Below are 17,672 nucleotides of genomic sequence, written 5' to 3' on the forward strand. Positions count from 1 at the left end.
AAGATGAAAACAACAGTCGTTTGAGTTTCAACACCATAGCTTTACTTAAATAGAACACAACCATTGTAGTTAATAAAATAGCCACATGCATAAAAGAAAATGATAATGAGCTGGGGTAATTGCATATATTTGGGTCCGAAATAGGCTCACTGGTGCTACTATGTAAATATAAAATAGGTGCACCCTTAGTGGTATGAATTATGTTTGATGTCGAAGTGGCTATCAGAAGTTGTCGTATTAAACCACCTTGGCGACGAATCTTAAACATCAGAAGATGCAGTGTTAGAGATATGATCGTTAATATCATTGTAGGGGAGAATAATTGCGCCAAATATGAGTAAGGCGTAGAAAACAAATCGAAATTGGGTCGGCATTAGAAAGCTAATTGGTCCAAATTAGAGGCGTACATAATCGACCGTTTATTATGTGAATTGACAACTTTAGCTAAATCCAAGGTAAGGGCTGCATCCGTTGCCAGAGACTGGTTGAATGCGTGTTGAAGTATGGATAGGTCGGGAAGTTCCGCCTTCCATTTCGATACAAACGTCTGGCTCCCAATAACGTTTGTTAAGCTATAGCTTTGAAAGATAGCTCTTGTGAAATGGAGATTAGCCACATAATGTACCAGAAATGTATCATTGCCTGTGCATTGCAACAAACTGGTATGAAGTGATATCTCTTTGGAAGTAAGTTTGCAATTGCATCCCATGTCTACAAGACACAACTCACATGGAGGCAGGGATCTAGTCTCACGCCCAGGGCAGACAACATATGTATCAGCAGTCAAACCTTGGATTAGCGCTTTTGAGTTTGGTAAATAAAATGCCGATGGTCTAGTGTTATAATTTACTAAGATTTGTACGCTACAGAATTTCGAAATACGGTCTTGTTTGTCCAGATAAATTGCATGAGCGCATGAAGAAGAATCAGATTGAAATATGGTAAAGGCGTGATCACATGACTTAACTTTATCTCCACTACAGTGCATAAGATCATTAGCCTAAATTTCGATGTATGTATAGTCGTGTGATGAAATTCCTAAATACACAGGAAGGTTGACAGCTTTGATAAATGATTTATCCAGAGTAGAATTATTTGTACGTATGTTCTCTGGCGTTGGTACTGGGAAGTTCATAACACGATATAAATCATACTCTGCGTAAACCAATGACAATGGGATGCGGAGTTGAATATATAGATAATTTGAAGTTTGGTGAAATATAACACTCTTTCGGCGAAAATAATACGACAACACGTTGTGGTTAATTTTAAAATCGGTGGCTATGTTATTAAGTTGTGTTCTTACCTGGTCCAAGGTGTCTCTCACTTGTTGGTGACTGATGAATTCAATGAGAAGAAATCCAGATATCAGTGAATGTAAACCAGTAAGATGACGCTGATATTCAAACATGAGGTCATTAGGAAAATCTGATCTTTCATTCACTTGGAATTGAAGGGATGAAAGTTGGGTTAGATGTTTGATGTCAAGTATGGTGACATTAATGCTTCTAGCCGAATGATTAATATAGTCTTGTAAACTATGCATTTCTGTCACGATATTTGACATCAAACAATAAATTTAGTTTTCAAACGCCTACAACATTTTCCGCTGCTCGTAGTTTCGCTATTCCACCTAAAACTGAATGTATTCAAGTGGCCCGACTGAAATCAAAATTGCCAGATTGCCTAATTGGGACAACGTTTGCAGCTAACCATACCGCAGCTAAAGGATATACAACTGGTCGAGTTCTTACTACCGCTAAACAAAATAAAATCCACATTCGCATTCTTAACCCATCAGATAATACAGTATATATAAAAAAGAACACAAAACTGGGGAACTTCTGCCCATTGCCCTCTCAAGCTACGATTGTCCCTCTCCCTGAATCAGACAAACATCCCACTAATACTCCTGCGGTACCCAATTCATGTGAGGATGATCAATATTTACTCTCCGAAATTAAATTATCCGAATCTAATATTGACTCACATGAACGAGTCCGCGACCCAGTTTAACCATGTTTTCTGAGGTTTATGGTTTAACTTACCTCAAGCGCTATCAACTAGTCTCGCAAACTACAAAAAAAAAACAAAAAAACAGACAAGACGTAGGCGCTTCCAGCATGCAAGCGGAATACAAAAAACATACAGTTGTAAATGATAAGTAAACTTTGTTCACCCTTATCTCGCAACATGTCGACAACTTCTAGCCTGGCAGCTTCTAGCGGTGTACTGTTAAATATATATATTTTTTTTTTCACGCATTTTTTTCTCCGAAGGCATTATAAAACTGACTAATTATACATTTTCGTTACGCTGTAGCAATCACCGTGCTGATAGCATTGCGATGCAATGGATGAACACCATTGCTGTGCTGTCATCGATAACTAACTTGCATGACTATTTATAGTTAATCGCACTTGTAACACTCACAATTCTGGTCAGTGTTTTGTAGATATCAAGATGGCAAATGCCTAGCTCTAAGTTCAGACTCTTCGCTAATCTACATATGAATACACGTGTGTCAACTACTAAATGTACATTGAGAAAAATTACCAAGTAACACACACACCCAGTACATTGGGTCACATGAACTGTGATATAAATAAATATCTTGATTACGTGTCCGTCGTGTTTCCTCATGTGAAATCGTTTCGATTGCATAAATTGTTCATCTTATGGTTCTTTTAAAAAAAATCCCGGACAGTTCGTCAGCATTAAATTTCGTCTTGGTGTGTTTCCTTAAATCTGAAATCGAAGTTGGCCGTTACCATTCAATATGCATGGAGTGATCTACTCAACGTTGGTGGTTTTATAACGTTTAATGCAGTTTTCGCAAACAAAAGATTAATAACATAGCAAAATATTCAATCAAAGGTGATCTACAGCATCTACAAAGTGTGATTTTAAAGGTGTATTTATTCAATGTAACTATATGATATTTATCGAAATATTTAGTTAATATTTAGTATCAAACAATGCCACTGAATCAACAAAAGTCACTAATGACTGGGTATACTTGTGTTTTGAACACCTTTTGTTACACTTTATATCATGACTGATCATTTTTCTAACTTTAAAATTATATATAATAATTATCTGTTTTTTTCATTGAAGCGATTGATGGGACAATCCGATTGGTGAATGGCAACCTGCCAAATCAGGGAAGGGTAGAAGTTATGCACCAAGGACAATGGGGTACGGTTTGCGAAGCTGGATTTGGAAACAAAACTGTGGACGTAATCTGTCGACAACTTGGCTACAATAGGTACGACAAAAAGAACACGTTGTATACAGGCTACTGTTATACAACATAATTTATTTTTGTAATACAATATTTTTAGTTTTTGTGTAGTATGACAAATGTAGGACAAACAAAGTGAGGCGGAGAGAAGTTCAATCTGCTTGCATGCACAAATCGGGTTCCTGGGATTGTCATTATATATTATCAACATCCAGAAATATAACATTGTCAGTATATGTGCAACAAATGTGGATATTGTACGTCCCTGCAAAATGAGGCATCACATGACCAGGATATACTTGATGAATCAGTGGTAATGCTCTATTCCCTTTAGGGGTGGGATTTCACGAACTGGTGCAAAGTACGGCGAAGGAACAGGACCTGTGTGGCTGAGTGATATTAAATGTAACGGGGATGAGGCACGGCTGGTCTCATGTCGCCATCGTCCCTGGGGCCTTAATAACTGTGGACATTACGAAGATATTGGGGTTATATGTAACAACGAACAAAGTAAGTTTATATTAATTGTGATTGCCTTTTAAATTTGTTGTATTTATGCAATATTTAAATTTACAGTTTTCATTGTTTTTATTCTGAGAATGGTGTTCATGCAATACAAGCTCAGTAGATCACAATTATATTATTTTGTCAACCACTACAAATGCTTCAAATGTGAATGAAAACTATAGCGTTTATATTATTTGCGTGTAGCGAGAAGAAAATTTAAAAACTACATAAGGTGCGGATCTTATCAAGGTGTTTTTATACACTATTATCTATGTGAGGGTTATAAGATTTCACACCTTTTATACATATTTTTGAAGTCACCAAAGCGAAAGCATGTATAAAGAACGTGTTATTTTATACTTGTCGTTTAGCAAGTAGACACAAGTTAGAAAGGAGTTTATGCGTTTCATCGGCTGGCCAAGTAAAAGTGTGCAAGATGAAAAAAAGATCATGGCAATGTAACAGTGACTGAATATATGATTGGCAGTCATAATTTGTAAGATGATAGCAGTGATGTGAGTTACAACGACTTTGCGTCGCTCATAGTATTTCAATGATGCAGTACCCAGTCACAAGTGTTCTTCAGGGACTAGCTCTCAATCACGACATTCTATGTTATAAATAAATCTCCTTACAATCTATGATTTTCTATCTTATTTTTCAGATGATATGGACATCAGACTAGTGAAATTAGACGGCACACCAAACGATTCAAGTGGTCGACTAGAGATTTATCACAATGGGGAATGGGGCACTGTTTGTAACGATGATATCAATAATCAGGTAGCGATAGTAGTGTGTCGGCAGTTAGGACATACGTAAGATATGAATGTATTATTCTGTTGATTGTATTCAAGCATGTCAGAAACAATAATCTAATTTCTAATAATATAAACAATAATCACTGATAAGCGTATTAGTGTTTTTCATTTTTTTATTGAACGAATTATATTGCATCTGCCACACAAGAGAATGTATCTCGCAATTCAATTCAATTCAATTCATTAAAAACATGTTATCGTTCTTACTGCATCTATAACTGGCATCAATGAATGAAGAAAATCGCGAGTGAATTTATTTACTAATATATAGAAACGTACTCATGATAAATATAGTGCGACATGCTTTCGGTAATTTTCACTATCACTTCGGAATTGGAAGCACAATATTTGAAAAACATTATTATTTTTATCATTATTATTAATTATTTTTTTTAGATTGTCTTTGAGCTATTTCAACTGTTTACTGTGTAGTTAATTCTACACAAGAAGAATGATATTTTGCCAACAGTGGCTGTAATAACTACATACAGTATTTGGTCAATTGATGACACAAACAAATAATATTGGCCCATTGCATAGTACAAGTATAATTTAATATAATTAAAACATTATTTAGCTGAATACTATGTTGGCCGGTGACATCTTTAACACTTAATCATATAGCAAGTTGCGTCCAGATCACAACCAATCGGAGCTTGTGTTACGCGCCATTTTATAGTAGATACGCTCAAATTGGCTGACAAACCCAAAGTTTAATAAGATTGATAAGGAGCATAAAATATGAGCATAAGACAACGCGGGGCCCAATGTGACACATAAACAACTGGTCAATCTAAAAAAAATAAAATAAAAACAAATACACTCATGCAAGCCAGATTTGTTATTAATAATACGAATGTTTATCTGAAGAAAGTACTTGTAGAAGTATTAATTATATTAATTATCGTAAATTTATTATGATACTAAGTAAGGTACTCGCTCATTTTTTCTACCCCGCACTGAGTCCAAAATACTGCCCCTGTTATTAATTGAACTTAAACTCAGCTACTTACCTGAACTACAAAACCCAACTCGGAACAGCCTACAACCCTTTATTTACTTCTGTGAATAGCTGACGTCATAACGAATTGTCATGGAATATTCGCGAAAAATTTAGCAAATGCCAAATACAAATTGGAACAAACAATGACCTAAATATTCAAGTCGTAAGTCGCTGACCTTGTAAGTCGCTGACCTTGTAAGACGCAGATGAAAAAAGCACACAAATAATAAAACATAATAATCACACTAAAAAACTCCTAGTACAACGCAATGTTATTTCAACAGTCTCTTTATGAATACTTAAAACATAATATGAATTACGGTAGGTAGAATACTACTCAAAATGCCATTTTATTTCATGTTACAAAGATTATGGGGGTCACCGTACTCGGTTCGGAGGAAATCGATGTACATATCGAAGTAACAATAGCATGTTTTTTATACTTTACGGCCCTGGTTTTCTATGGCAGGGGAATATCCCCAAATTCCGGTCGACATATGGTGAAAACAAATATCTACAATGTATCTGTTCATGTCAAGAGGTATTAAAAATGACTATACTCATAGTGAATTTTTACTGACGAAATGTGATTTAATTGTGGTCTATGGAAGCGCCATTTTATGCATCGTATTATTTGACAGTTTTACCAAAAATAATACTAAACGATTAATTACAAACATTTTGACACGGAATATTGTCAGTGCTATAGGCGTTAAAACGTGTGCACGAGTAACATCGTGCCTTAACGCACCAGGCTGGTAAATTTATCTTTCTACTGTGCAGCTGTTGTAACTTTTATTATATTGGAATTGTACAGATTAGGAAACTGCAATTAACATTTTCACAGGGTTTCCAGTATACGTGCCGCAATTTGGCACTCTTCAAATCCAGGTGCAGGTAAAATATGGATGGACAATGTAAAATGTGGTGGTATGGAGCATAGTTTAGCGGAATGTCGCCACAACGGTTAGGGTGTTCATAACTGTGTTCATAGCGAAGACGTGTGTTTCATATGTAAAGCAACAACGTGGCCAGGTAAGTTTAATTAATCAAGTGTCCCTAACTGGTACAATTGCATAAAACAGTGAATACGAGAAAACAAAACAGTAATAACATTCCCAACCAAACGAAAGGTTGAAACAGATTTTAACACTCCAACACACTCGAACACCATACCAACGCTCAAGTGGAGTTCTGACCCCATAGCAATAGTAATTATGTGACTCGTCTCTATGATTACTTATTTACTATGTTATGATACTATTTAATTTTACAGCGGAAGGCGATGTTGATTTGGTTCCCAGTGGTACAAATATTTTCGAAGGCCGTGTTGAAATATACCATAACGGTGCTTGGGGAACAGTGTGTGATGACGGGTTTGATAGCGATAATGGTCGAGTAGTGTGTTCCCAGTTAGGGCTTGGGTAATTTGAACATTGTTATGTTCTTGAATAATACAATAATATATACCCAAATATATTGTACAATTTGTATATTCTCAGTACCAGATCATCAGACAACTCAAATAAATGTCTTATCTCGCAGATAATAGTGCCTCGTTATGAAGCTAAATCAAGCAGTGATTAGAAAGAATAAATTAAATGTGACGTTTACAGTAGATCAATAAAATGATGAAATATATATTTTCTCTTTTTACTAATTGCAGATACGCAAGCCACAGTAGTTCTGCGGCCTATGGACAAGGTACTGGGAATATTTGGATGGATGATGTACATTGCATCGGAACAGAAACCACGCTGTCTACGTGTCCCTTTAACGGCTGGGGAGTGGAAGACTGCGATCACATTGAGGATGTGGGAGTAGAATGCAATAATGGTAAATATTGAGAAAAGATACGACTGAAAATATTTTTTTTTATTTATATATTTCTGTTATAACATTAGGTCTTTTCCCCTTTTCTTTTCATATACAAAGATATAGGTTGAACTATAAAAGATGGACAGATAAATATATTTTATCAATAAAAAAATTCTGACAAATTGTAGGCATGAAATACGTAAATTGTTCTGCATAAATTTGTGATTGATTCGATATTTCAACGTAAACTTGAGTTCCATATGTATGTCATACCGTATGTGCTTACTGACAGACATAAGACTGGTTGGTGGTGACACCGAAAAGAATGGGCGCCTTGAGGTGTTCCATAATAACATTTGGGGTACAGTTTGTGATCATGGATTTGATGAGATAGACGCATTGGTGGCCTGCAGACAGCTGGGATACAAGTAAGTATCAAATCAGAAGGATTTACAAAAAAAAAGTCAGGAGAGACAACAGTGACTTTCAATGTCCGGAACTGTCGCCTGGAACAAAAACATTTAAAAAAAATCAGAGGAAGATTTACATATATCAAACAAAATATAGAAACGGATAATCTGATTGTATTTTATTTATTTAAATATTCAAGCATAATGTTCTTGGTTCTTCGTGTAATATTGTAAATAAATAAGGTCGTCGCTGATTGGCTCCCGAGTTGGAATGACAATTTCAGTTTTAAATACCCCGCGAAAGTGTTCTGTGTTCTTCTTAAAATTAGGTGTTCGTGTGTACAAAAACTACGAATTTGGCCGAATAGCGGTTGGATTAATATTACCTAACGGATCATGTGACTGTGAAAGTTTGGTATTTCTTCCCTGATTTGAATTTCTCAAATTGTCCCTTATTTAGTTTCATGCCGTATTCAAGATGGCGACCCCCATATAGTAAATATCAGTAAATTAATCACATTATAGACTGTGACTACAACATACCACCTTTATCATCTTTTACTGAACAGTCGATGTGTAGTAGAACATAATTTAACATAACAATAATTTAGATTATTCACATTATTCATAATTCACATTATATTTTATCATTTAAATTTCACGTATATTTAGAGGCATGGGCCATATTTGATAAACAAGGTAGATATGGGCAATTATATTATACCAGTGTATTGATGGTGTTAATCCATCGATTTGATTGGTCCAAACACAAAATTTGCATATGCAATTAATAGTATATTGGCTGATAATGCACAGCTAAACAAAGTGGCACTGGAACATGAATTGGCTACAGGTTTACTACGGAAATACATAAAACAGGTAGTATTTGATTTTTAGGGAAATATAGTGGTTGAAATATAGTGGAAAAAATACCGAATTAAAAACATCTGAAAAATTATACAACCATAATATTGCTATTTGTTAATGGCGGGATCCAAGTTGTGAGCGTCGGTCGTTGGGTGATCGTCGTTCGCCACACAAACCTAAACCACCCTCCCTCAACACCGTGAGGGACGGTGCCTAAACGAACGCCAGAAGGCTGTGTTCTCCGTGTTGTGACTTTGAAATGGATTGCGAACATCCAACAACGAAAACATGATCTTAAGTTTAACTGGTGACCATCACCAAATAGATGAGATTGTGGGATTGAAAGACAAAAAAATGCAAAAAAATACGAGTCACAGGCAATGTATGCCCCAATAACAACCGGTGTCCCGTAGCAGCGTTCGAATTCTAGCTGACACAATTGCAGTGAAATTGTGGTATTGTAATTCTTTACTATGGGTAAATAAATTACAGGAGATAATGAAGATAATTTTGAAAGCTTCAGATTTGTGCCGAGTGTACACCAACCACTGTACTATACAAGTAACCTGTAGAATACTGTGTGGGTAATATTTTTTATATTGATTTTTGTTGCATTTGCAGCAAATAGTTACCAAACAATGAGAAATCTATAGGATTGAATATACCCCACAGCTGGCTTCACATGCATTGTTCATAGTTCATATGGTGCTTACACCAGGATTTAATTACAGCACCTAGGCGGTATGTGGTTACAGCTTAATGTTCCGAGTAATCGCAAGAAATTGACATGACAATAGAAATTCATTAAAGACTGGCACTCCCATGCAATTAACAGCGAGTGAAATTCCTGGGATTGAAACATATATTTTGAAGTCACTGATGTAGGCAACGAATAACTGCAAGTTGACATAAAGACGAGGTAGTTTATTTAATCAGTGGTCAACTAGAGGCTGACATTATAATTAATTTGTTTATTTCAATTTCTCCTGACGTCAAATAGAATACACTGGTGAAACACGGTAGTAACTGTGGGTGAAAGGATGTTTTGGGTGTAGTTTACATTGTGTATGGAGTGGTAGGGTCGGGTGTAATGTGTTCATTTCCAACTATTATGAAGTCACGTAGAATTTCACTTAATTTATTTTTGCTGACATGTTTTCAAGCATTACATGTGAATCCAATTTTCACTGCGCTGTGTCTCAATAAAGTATGAGAGAAATGGCATATTCACTGGAATTTATTTCAGGGGAAAAATGTTTTCAGTGATAATGAAGTATTATGACAGATACCTTCCCCGTGGCTTTCATTGCGTATGGAAGTTATTTTCACGAGTGATTCGGTGTATCCTGCTGCCGTACTTTCACGAGCGAAGCCACGGGGAGGGTGTGGGGTTCTGTTATTATACATATGTCCCATATTTGATTATTTCATATTAAAAAAAGAACGTGCAACAAACCGGGATGGAAATTTAGATCGGGGAACCCAATTGCCCATTAATATGCTCCAAGACAGTGCTGCGACCTAGCAACGCTTGCCAGTGTGGGACGCGTGTCGCTGTACGTGTGAAAATAAAATAATCAGACGTCTAATTTAAGTCATTGTCCGAATAAATAACTCGTGGATGTTTAAGCGCGGTGGTCGTAGCGCAGCGCGTGTTCGAATTTCATGTAAATAAACAATGTATTTTACACGCGTTGTATACGTCACTATGAATCCCATATCGAACAGAACGCGACACGACGACTGTCGCCCATTAGTTGGGACCACGACAGAACCAGAACTTAAACTGGGCGACTACGATACACGGTTGATGTTGAAGTTAAAAGTTCCTCCACAGATCTGTGCATTGGCAAACATGCCGTGCAACTGCGGTACTCCACTGACGGAATGACTTTCGTTGAAATCGGTCGTCGCTGACTCGTGAGCTGCACACTACAACCTCGTTTGTGACGTTGCTTGCTGGTCGTGGATAGACTGAGTCTTGGTTACCGGTTAAATTTTGCTAATTTGGCGTTGGTAATCTTTATTTGGAACTGAGTAACGCCGCAACGTCGCCAGCAGAAACCTCATGGTATATCGATGTTGATGGTTGCGGCTCCATATTAATCGGAGATTTTACTGCGGGTCCAGGCAGCGGGTGGATCTTCCGAGAGCCCTTCAAGATTTATAAAACTCAGTTTCCAGGTGGTCAACAAACATTAAGTTCTTCCAATCCTAGTATTCTATGTGATGAACATCTAACATGCCAAAAATGCTGGTGAACGATTTGAAACTGACAAAAATACTTGAAATAGATACCAGGAAGGGGAGGGGGTAAAAGAAAAGTTATATAACATTTTATTATTCAATAATTTATTAAAATACATAAGTTTGTCCAACTCCCTGTGATACAACACCTCAGACATAGCTCATTGTACTCGGCTTGAGTGTGGGCAAAAAGTTACTATTTGAATTTTTGATATCTTTTTTTCATTAATGAGAAAGTTGACCCCGAAGTTAGAGTAACTGTTCAGCAGGAATGGCTTTTTAACTCTTCTGTGATTTTTTTTGGCTTGGCTAATTTTTTTCATACTTGACAGGCAGGTCGTACCATCACTAATTGGAAAAACAATCCTGACCCACCGCTACCATGGCAACAGCCAAAGTCTTGTAATAGCAGTGCCCAAATGATCATGCCTTTTAATTTGGCTACGTTGCGCACTGGTAAGAGATCGCCGGCGCCGACATTGTTACCACTGTCATTTGACTGGTAAGCAAGATTCATGTAATCCATGGCTAACAAGCAACATCACAAGCGAAGTTGTAGCATGCAGTACTAGTAAGTCATCCCGTCAGTGGAGTACCGCAATAACACAGCATGTTTGCCATCAGCATTGTATTCAAACGAATCACGTGGTGTGCCGTTCTCGTTCAAACCCGGGATTCGATCAATAGGGGAGTCCCAGTAAAAAAACACATTGCAAATCATGCAAGTTCAACATTTTCAAACCAATATACTAAAACAGAAATGCTCAGAGATGCAAATGAAGGATAGATATTACTTTACACTATACACATCTCTGTTGATACTTTCCCTCACATATTCTACTCCCAATTACTCCTGCGTAAAATGGACTAGCCTCTTTTCATGTTGACATTCAGAGTAAAATCATGTGACAGGCTGTTAAAATTGGCTGTTGCATACTCTTTCGCCGGTCTGGAAAATGTGTTTAATTAACTCGCATTCAAGCAGATGCAGATTTCCCAGTGGGAGTGAGACTATTCGACTCTGCCACTAAAAAATAGGGGTGTTTTCAGCAAAAAAACGAATAACCCTAGAATACACACAATATACTGAATTTCGGAACAAATCGTGCATTACTTACAGCAGCAGAATACCACAGAAATAGCAGACGAAACATGAAAACACTATATATTGTATTTCAGCCTGAACCCTCTATATTGCAATTCAAGGAATTAACCCCATATGTGCATCCATTTCCCACCTTGGTATCACCCACCCCTGAAAACAAACTCTTAATACCACGCTGAAGCGTTTGGTAATTAGAGCGACAGCATGCAAAGTCCTTCATTCGGCCGGAGTTGAGACAAGGCATATCATGTACGTGCCACAAACACGATGCCAGAATTCGATCTTACACCAACAAACTTACTCTTCGGTCGAACCAAGTACCGCTGAACGTCAAATATCCACTGTTACAAGTAGTATGATGAGTTAGAGAACAGGTTTATTTCACAACTGTACTTTCAATGGGCCAATTACAGTCCAAATTGTACAAAAACCAGAATGAAAACCTGAATAATCCGTTGTTTTAAGGTAGAGATGCACTTTATTTGTGAATTTCAATCAAAAATAGTTTTTTTCGTTTTTTATATAGATTTTTATCTAAAGAACATTCTGTGAAAATTTGACCAATGAATTCTTATTGGAACACCGTTAAAATTGCTGTTTATTTTCTGGTTAAAAATAAAAAAACACTCACACGTGGCAATGTTTATGTCCAATTGCCTAATTTGCATGAGTAACCAAATAACAAGACCTTTGATTGACAATATGCAAATCGAGATTGTACGGGTCATAGTTCATTCAATTCACGCGCATGTGCAATTATTCTCAAATCAGTTCTCGCTCGCTAGCAAACCAAACATTATATTTCCTCAGCGTTTTTTCTTAATTTTTATCATTACATTATGCGTGGTGTGAAAAGAAAGAGGTAGAAAGAAGATTCAGATGATTTCTATGTCGGAAGATGCAAAAGCTACACTGAAGGCATCAGCCCACCGAATAGCCCTGAGTACAGTCCTGTAGGTTGGCCTTCTTCCTCTGATCATTCGGCCCCAACAGTCCTGAGAAGTCGCATAGACCGAGGATTCGATACTAATGTGAAAGAATGTATTGGGCGATTTAACAGTCATTCAGCTTTGCAGTTAAAAAAATAAGCAGGTCGATACGTCTAACTATTCTAAATACCTTAACTGGAAGCGAAATTACACAAGATTTCCCACTAGGATCGATCAAATCAACATTTTCTAATGTCAACCGAAAATATACGCCGCCATCTTGTTCTTGACATAATCATTAACAAAACATTGTTTCGTTGCGTAAAACTAACGTTCCAGTACTGTACATGTTGATTAATTTTTCGGCCACAAAAAATGTATTTGTGATTGCTAGATTGGTCGATAGATGTTTTAGCTGGATACAATCATGAAAACTGCAGAACGGTTCTCCGCCATAAATTTGTAGGCGGGTGTCGAATCCTTGGTCTATGCGACTTCTCAGGACTGTGGGGGCCGAATGATCAGCGGGAGAAGGCCAACCTACAGGACTGTACTCAGGGCTACCCACCGAACGAAAAACAAATCGATGTGAGCCGGGGTATTTGAAACCGAAATTGTCATCTAAGCGTTAGGCCGTCGCTGATTGGCTGCTGTGCTGGAATGCCAATTTTTAGTTTCAAATACCCCGACTTAGTGTTCTATGTTCTTCGCGTAATTAGGTGTTCGTATGCAAGGGATTTTTCCACACAAAAACGACGAATTCGGCCGAATTTTGTTATCGGTTGGCTTAATATAACCCCAACGGACCGTATTTTTGTGAAAGATTGGTATTTTTGTCCTGATTTGTAGGAATATGAAAAACGCGTTTCACAACTTGTCTCTTATTTAGTTGTATGCGTCATTCAATATGGCGGCCCCCATACAGTAAATATCGTATTTATTTTATTATCACGTGTGCGCCAGCTGACTGTGATTCATTATTGTGCGTTCGCTTCCTGGAGTTGGTTCTCAATACTACATAAAAATCATCAAGGATAAATAATTTAATATCCCACTTTGTACTCTTCACGGTAAACCATAGGCTCTGAAATACTCGTAGATTTTTTATTGATAATACATCGAAGAGAAGCCATGATGTTTTGATCGTGATAAAAGGTCACCTTCCTAGGACCGCCCCCTGTTTAATAATTCATGAGATGACGTCATATTTACTAGGCATTGCCACGTGTTTTAACCGACCCCATCAAAACACTGGTATGAATGACGTGTTTCTGATTTATATATTCAAGAGCAGTTGTTCTGGTCCAACGATTTTACATAAAATGTCTATGTCTATACGTCAACTTTCAATTTCAATAGTCTAGAAAGTATGACAAAGCAGTAATTCCCGGTTTAACGCGCAAATATGCAAATTAGCCTTTTTCTCGTCTTCTATTTTTGGTGAATTCGTGGGTTTTAAATTAAAATAGCTGATAGACGCTTTGGCTATTTGCCTCGAAATTTTCACACATTATTGACAAGGTGTTCCCCCTTCAAAATGCGTCCGGACAGTTTATTACGGCGAGTGGAACAAAAATAACAAGTCCGCAATTAACATGGATATATAAATTATGCAAAAATAGAAAAGAGTGAACTTTGAGGTCATGCTGTGCGACTTTGAAAGTCGTTAGAGAGATGAGTGGACGCATTTGAATTAGTAGTATACCAAGGTATCCAGTGATGTAATTTTACCCACAAATGGACTTGAAGTTTTTTAGCTAATTTTTTTTAAACCACTTTTGTCCAAAAAAGCATATGTTTGACCCAAAATCAAAAACGCATTCTGGATATTTAAAATAAAGGCAAGTTTTACAAAGTTTGTATAATAAGCTTTCAGAAAATATATAACATGTTGGATATATAATACCATCTTCATTGTCTAATTACTCAATTAAAAAGCAAGCCAAATAAACTGCATCTCTACCTTAAAGTGCCTGTGAAATGGCTGCTATTTTCACGCCTAAAATTATCCATTGATACATAAATATTATTAATTTTCATGTTTCGAAGCATATTATTTTTTTAAGTGAAAACATGTGTTTTAAACTCAATCTACGGCAACTTTATTTTGTGTATTTTAAAACGAGGCTCCTCATTAGCTTCTCATTTGCATACAGAAATTCCCCTTGTGACGTCAGAAGGGGAAGTCGCATGGCAGCTTGCATTGCCGATACGTGTAAATAAGGCAAATTTCTTGTGCAGTTTTCTCGTCTTTGACTAAATTTTCACTTATGTACTTGTTCGACGAGGAGGAATGGACCATAATGAACACATAGTATCAATTTTTGTTGCATGAGGTTGAGTTAGATGCGAAATATGTCCGTTCTGGTGTAGCTGGTCACCGTGATCGTCACCGACACCGGCGCACGTTTGTACACTGTTGCTGGACAAAATTTGACGTCGGAATTATCTCGTTATTTAGCAGGTTACTAGGCACGTCACTACACTGTTTTATTTCATCGATCGTCTGAGTAAAACTTTCAAAATTAAAATAAAAGAGAACATATTTTGTCATTCTAAACATTAGACTATAGTGATCACTATAAAATACTTAAAAAAACGACAAATCTCAGTTACTAAATAAATGACAGCCGCGTGGAAATAAATTGAAATTTTGTTGAAATAGGTGAACGCGTCGGGTCACGACGAGTGCAAGTGCGTTAAAAGCGGTGTTTAATTGGATAACAAAAATAATCGAGATCGACACACATACAGATAAATTCAGAGTGGATTCGAGTTAGCGTGATCCATGACGTGATTGTCATAATTATAACATCATATTAAAACTTTATTTGGTGGAAACACATTGACCAAGCCCGGATTCTTATTTCAGAAAATATTACGCAGATCAAGTTGCAAGCATGGAGGTAAAAAAAGAACTGAGGTGTGAATTCGACATTCAACACCAATCACCTAACAATTCAGAAACTTTTAGCCTTCGTAAATGAAAACAATTAGCAGTGTGTAAGGGCTGTGTAATTTCCTGTTTGTCCGACGCTTCGTTTTCGTGTCACTGTCAAAATTATTGCTACCTTTTACCTAACAGGGACTAAATGGTCTCTATAAAATGATAATCAGGATCGCAAAAAAGTCAACTCATTTGAAACACTTGCCGGACGTCTCTCTCTCTCTTCTGAAATCCACCTCTGTGATCATGGTCCAATCTATTTCTTTCAAAAGTGTTGCGCCAGGTTTATGTTGTCGACGTTGTTTTTTCATGAACGACGACAGTTTCTCCCCCAAAAAAATGAATCTGAGGTTAAGTGGCTTTCGTCCAATGATGTCGCACCTTCGGGTCGATTAGAAACGTGTGAATACTTACACTATGACTATACGTTTCACTGCAACTGCCCACAACACAACATCTAAAAACTCTCTCAAAAAATTAAAATAGTCAAAAAAAAAAAAGAAAAAAAAAACGCCGACCGCAAAATATATATCGTTTAAAAGTATACTGAATAACCAGTGTTATTACGGCTCAGGGGGATGACTTCCTCTCACATTTTGGCATTTGGTGGCGCACTTTCGGCAAGAGTCGGAAATCCGGAAACAGTCGACCGTTTCAGGATAGGTGGGCGTGGCTACAACACAAGAAATATCCCAAATTTACTTGGATACGAGTAATCATTTTCGGCAAAAAAATCAATAACTGCCCATGTCAATGGGACACAGATCTAAAATGGGAAACGTGAGGGTGGGCATTGCACAGGCACTTTAATGATCCAAACTGTACGCAACCCTGTATTTCAAATGACGTTGATGCAGTCAATAAAAGCTCAGGAAGGTCATCTATTGTTATGCTAATTTTTGTGTTTACGCTGCTTTATTCACTGTGAATATGTTTCGGAATAACAATTAGTTTGTATTCAATTTTAAGTGTGTTGCGTATGTAAATTTTGTATGCATTCAGTGTACAACTACAACTATAACTATTCTTATAAATATTCATGTTCGAAGGCCATATCATGATCTTATAGTAGATGCAAGTAAACTTATTTTATCACTAGTTTTATCGAATTGTCAATATACTGGTATAATATAATAGCAATAACCCCTGCGGCTCGTGCATATATGTCGTGAATTGTGCAATATCAAGTGGTATACCCGCCTTCGGCGGCCGCGGGGGGTTGTTGCTTAAATATGTAGCTGTGCGAACATTTGTTTCTGGTTATCATATACTAGTATATTTCATTATAGAATTGGGACGATACGAAGTTACCCGGCAGGAAGCGGCTCTATTTGGTTAGCAAACCTTCAGTGCAAAGGCTATATGTATTCTTTACACGAGTGTGAACATTCTGGCTGGGGTGTACACGCATGTGAGCATTCAGAAGACGTCGGAATTTCATGTGAAGATACAACAGAAGGTGAGAGCTATTATCTTATTTGGTGTATACAGTTTATGATTTAAGATTTATTTTTAATTATTTATATTACCATTACCCACAACCTGTCATAAACTTCTCGCTGTATAATAGTACGAATGTGCAAATCCTCAACGCAATTAAACAAAATCTTAATGTTAAAAAAATGTAATAATGATGTAATTTCTAATTAATATACAAATTAATTATACAATATTATCTGGCAATCAACTAAAAAGCTTTAATGCAACTCGACAAAATGTTAGGATTGAAGAAAAACAGTATTACAATAGTTAGAAGTAGTTACACAAATTGTGT

General features: G+C 36.8%; 1 protein-coding gene across 1 annotated transcript in view; it reads left to right on the forward strand.

The window, feature by feature from the left end:
- The window catches only part of LOC100377003 (scavenger receptor cysteine-rich domain-containing protein DMBT1-like), a 40,332-nt gene that overhangs the window by 3,953 nt on the left and 18,707 nt on the right, over positions 1-17,672 (forward strand). Inside the window, exons 2-9 of the mRNA XM_085499017.1 lie at positions 3,118-3,268; positions 3,579-3,754; positions 4,416-4,569; positions 6,423-6,541; positions 6,852-6,999; positions 7,242-7,411; positions 7,629-7,824; positions 17,173-17,357. Coding sequence (XP_085355143.1) covers positions 3,118-3,268; positions 3,579-3,754; positions 4,416-4,569; positions 6,423-6,541; positions 6,852-6,999; positions 7,242-7,411; positions 7,629-7,824; positions 17,173-17,357 — 1,299 coding nt within the window. The remainder of the gene's footprint in view (positions 1-3,117; positions 3,269-3,578; positions 3,755-4,415; positions 4,570-6,422; positions 6,542-6,851; positions 7,000-7,241; positions 7,412-7,628; positions 7,825-17,172; positions 17,358-17,672) is intronic.

The sequence above is a fragment of the Saccoglossus kowalevskii genome, chromosome 5 (genome assembly GCF_978046115.1).
Source record: "Saccoglossus kowalevskii chromosome 5, keSacKowa6.1, whole genome shotgun sequence".
NCBI lineage: Eukaryota > Metazoa > Hemichordata > Enteropneusta > Harrimaniidae > Saccoglossus > Saccoglossus kowalevskii.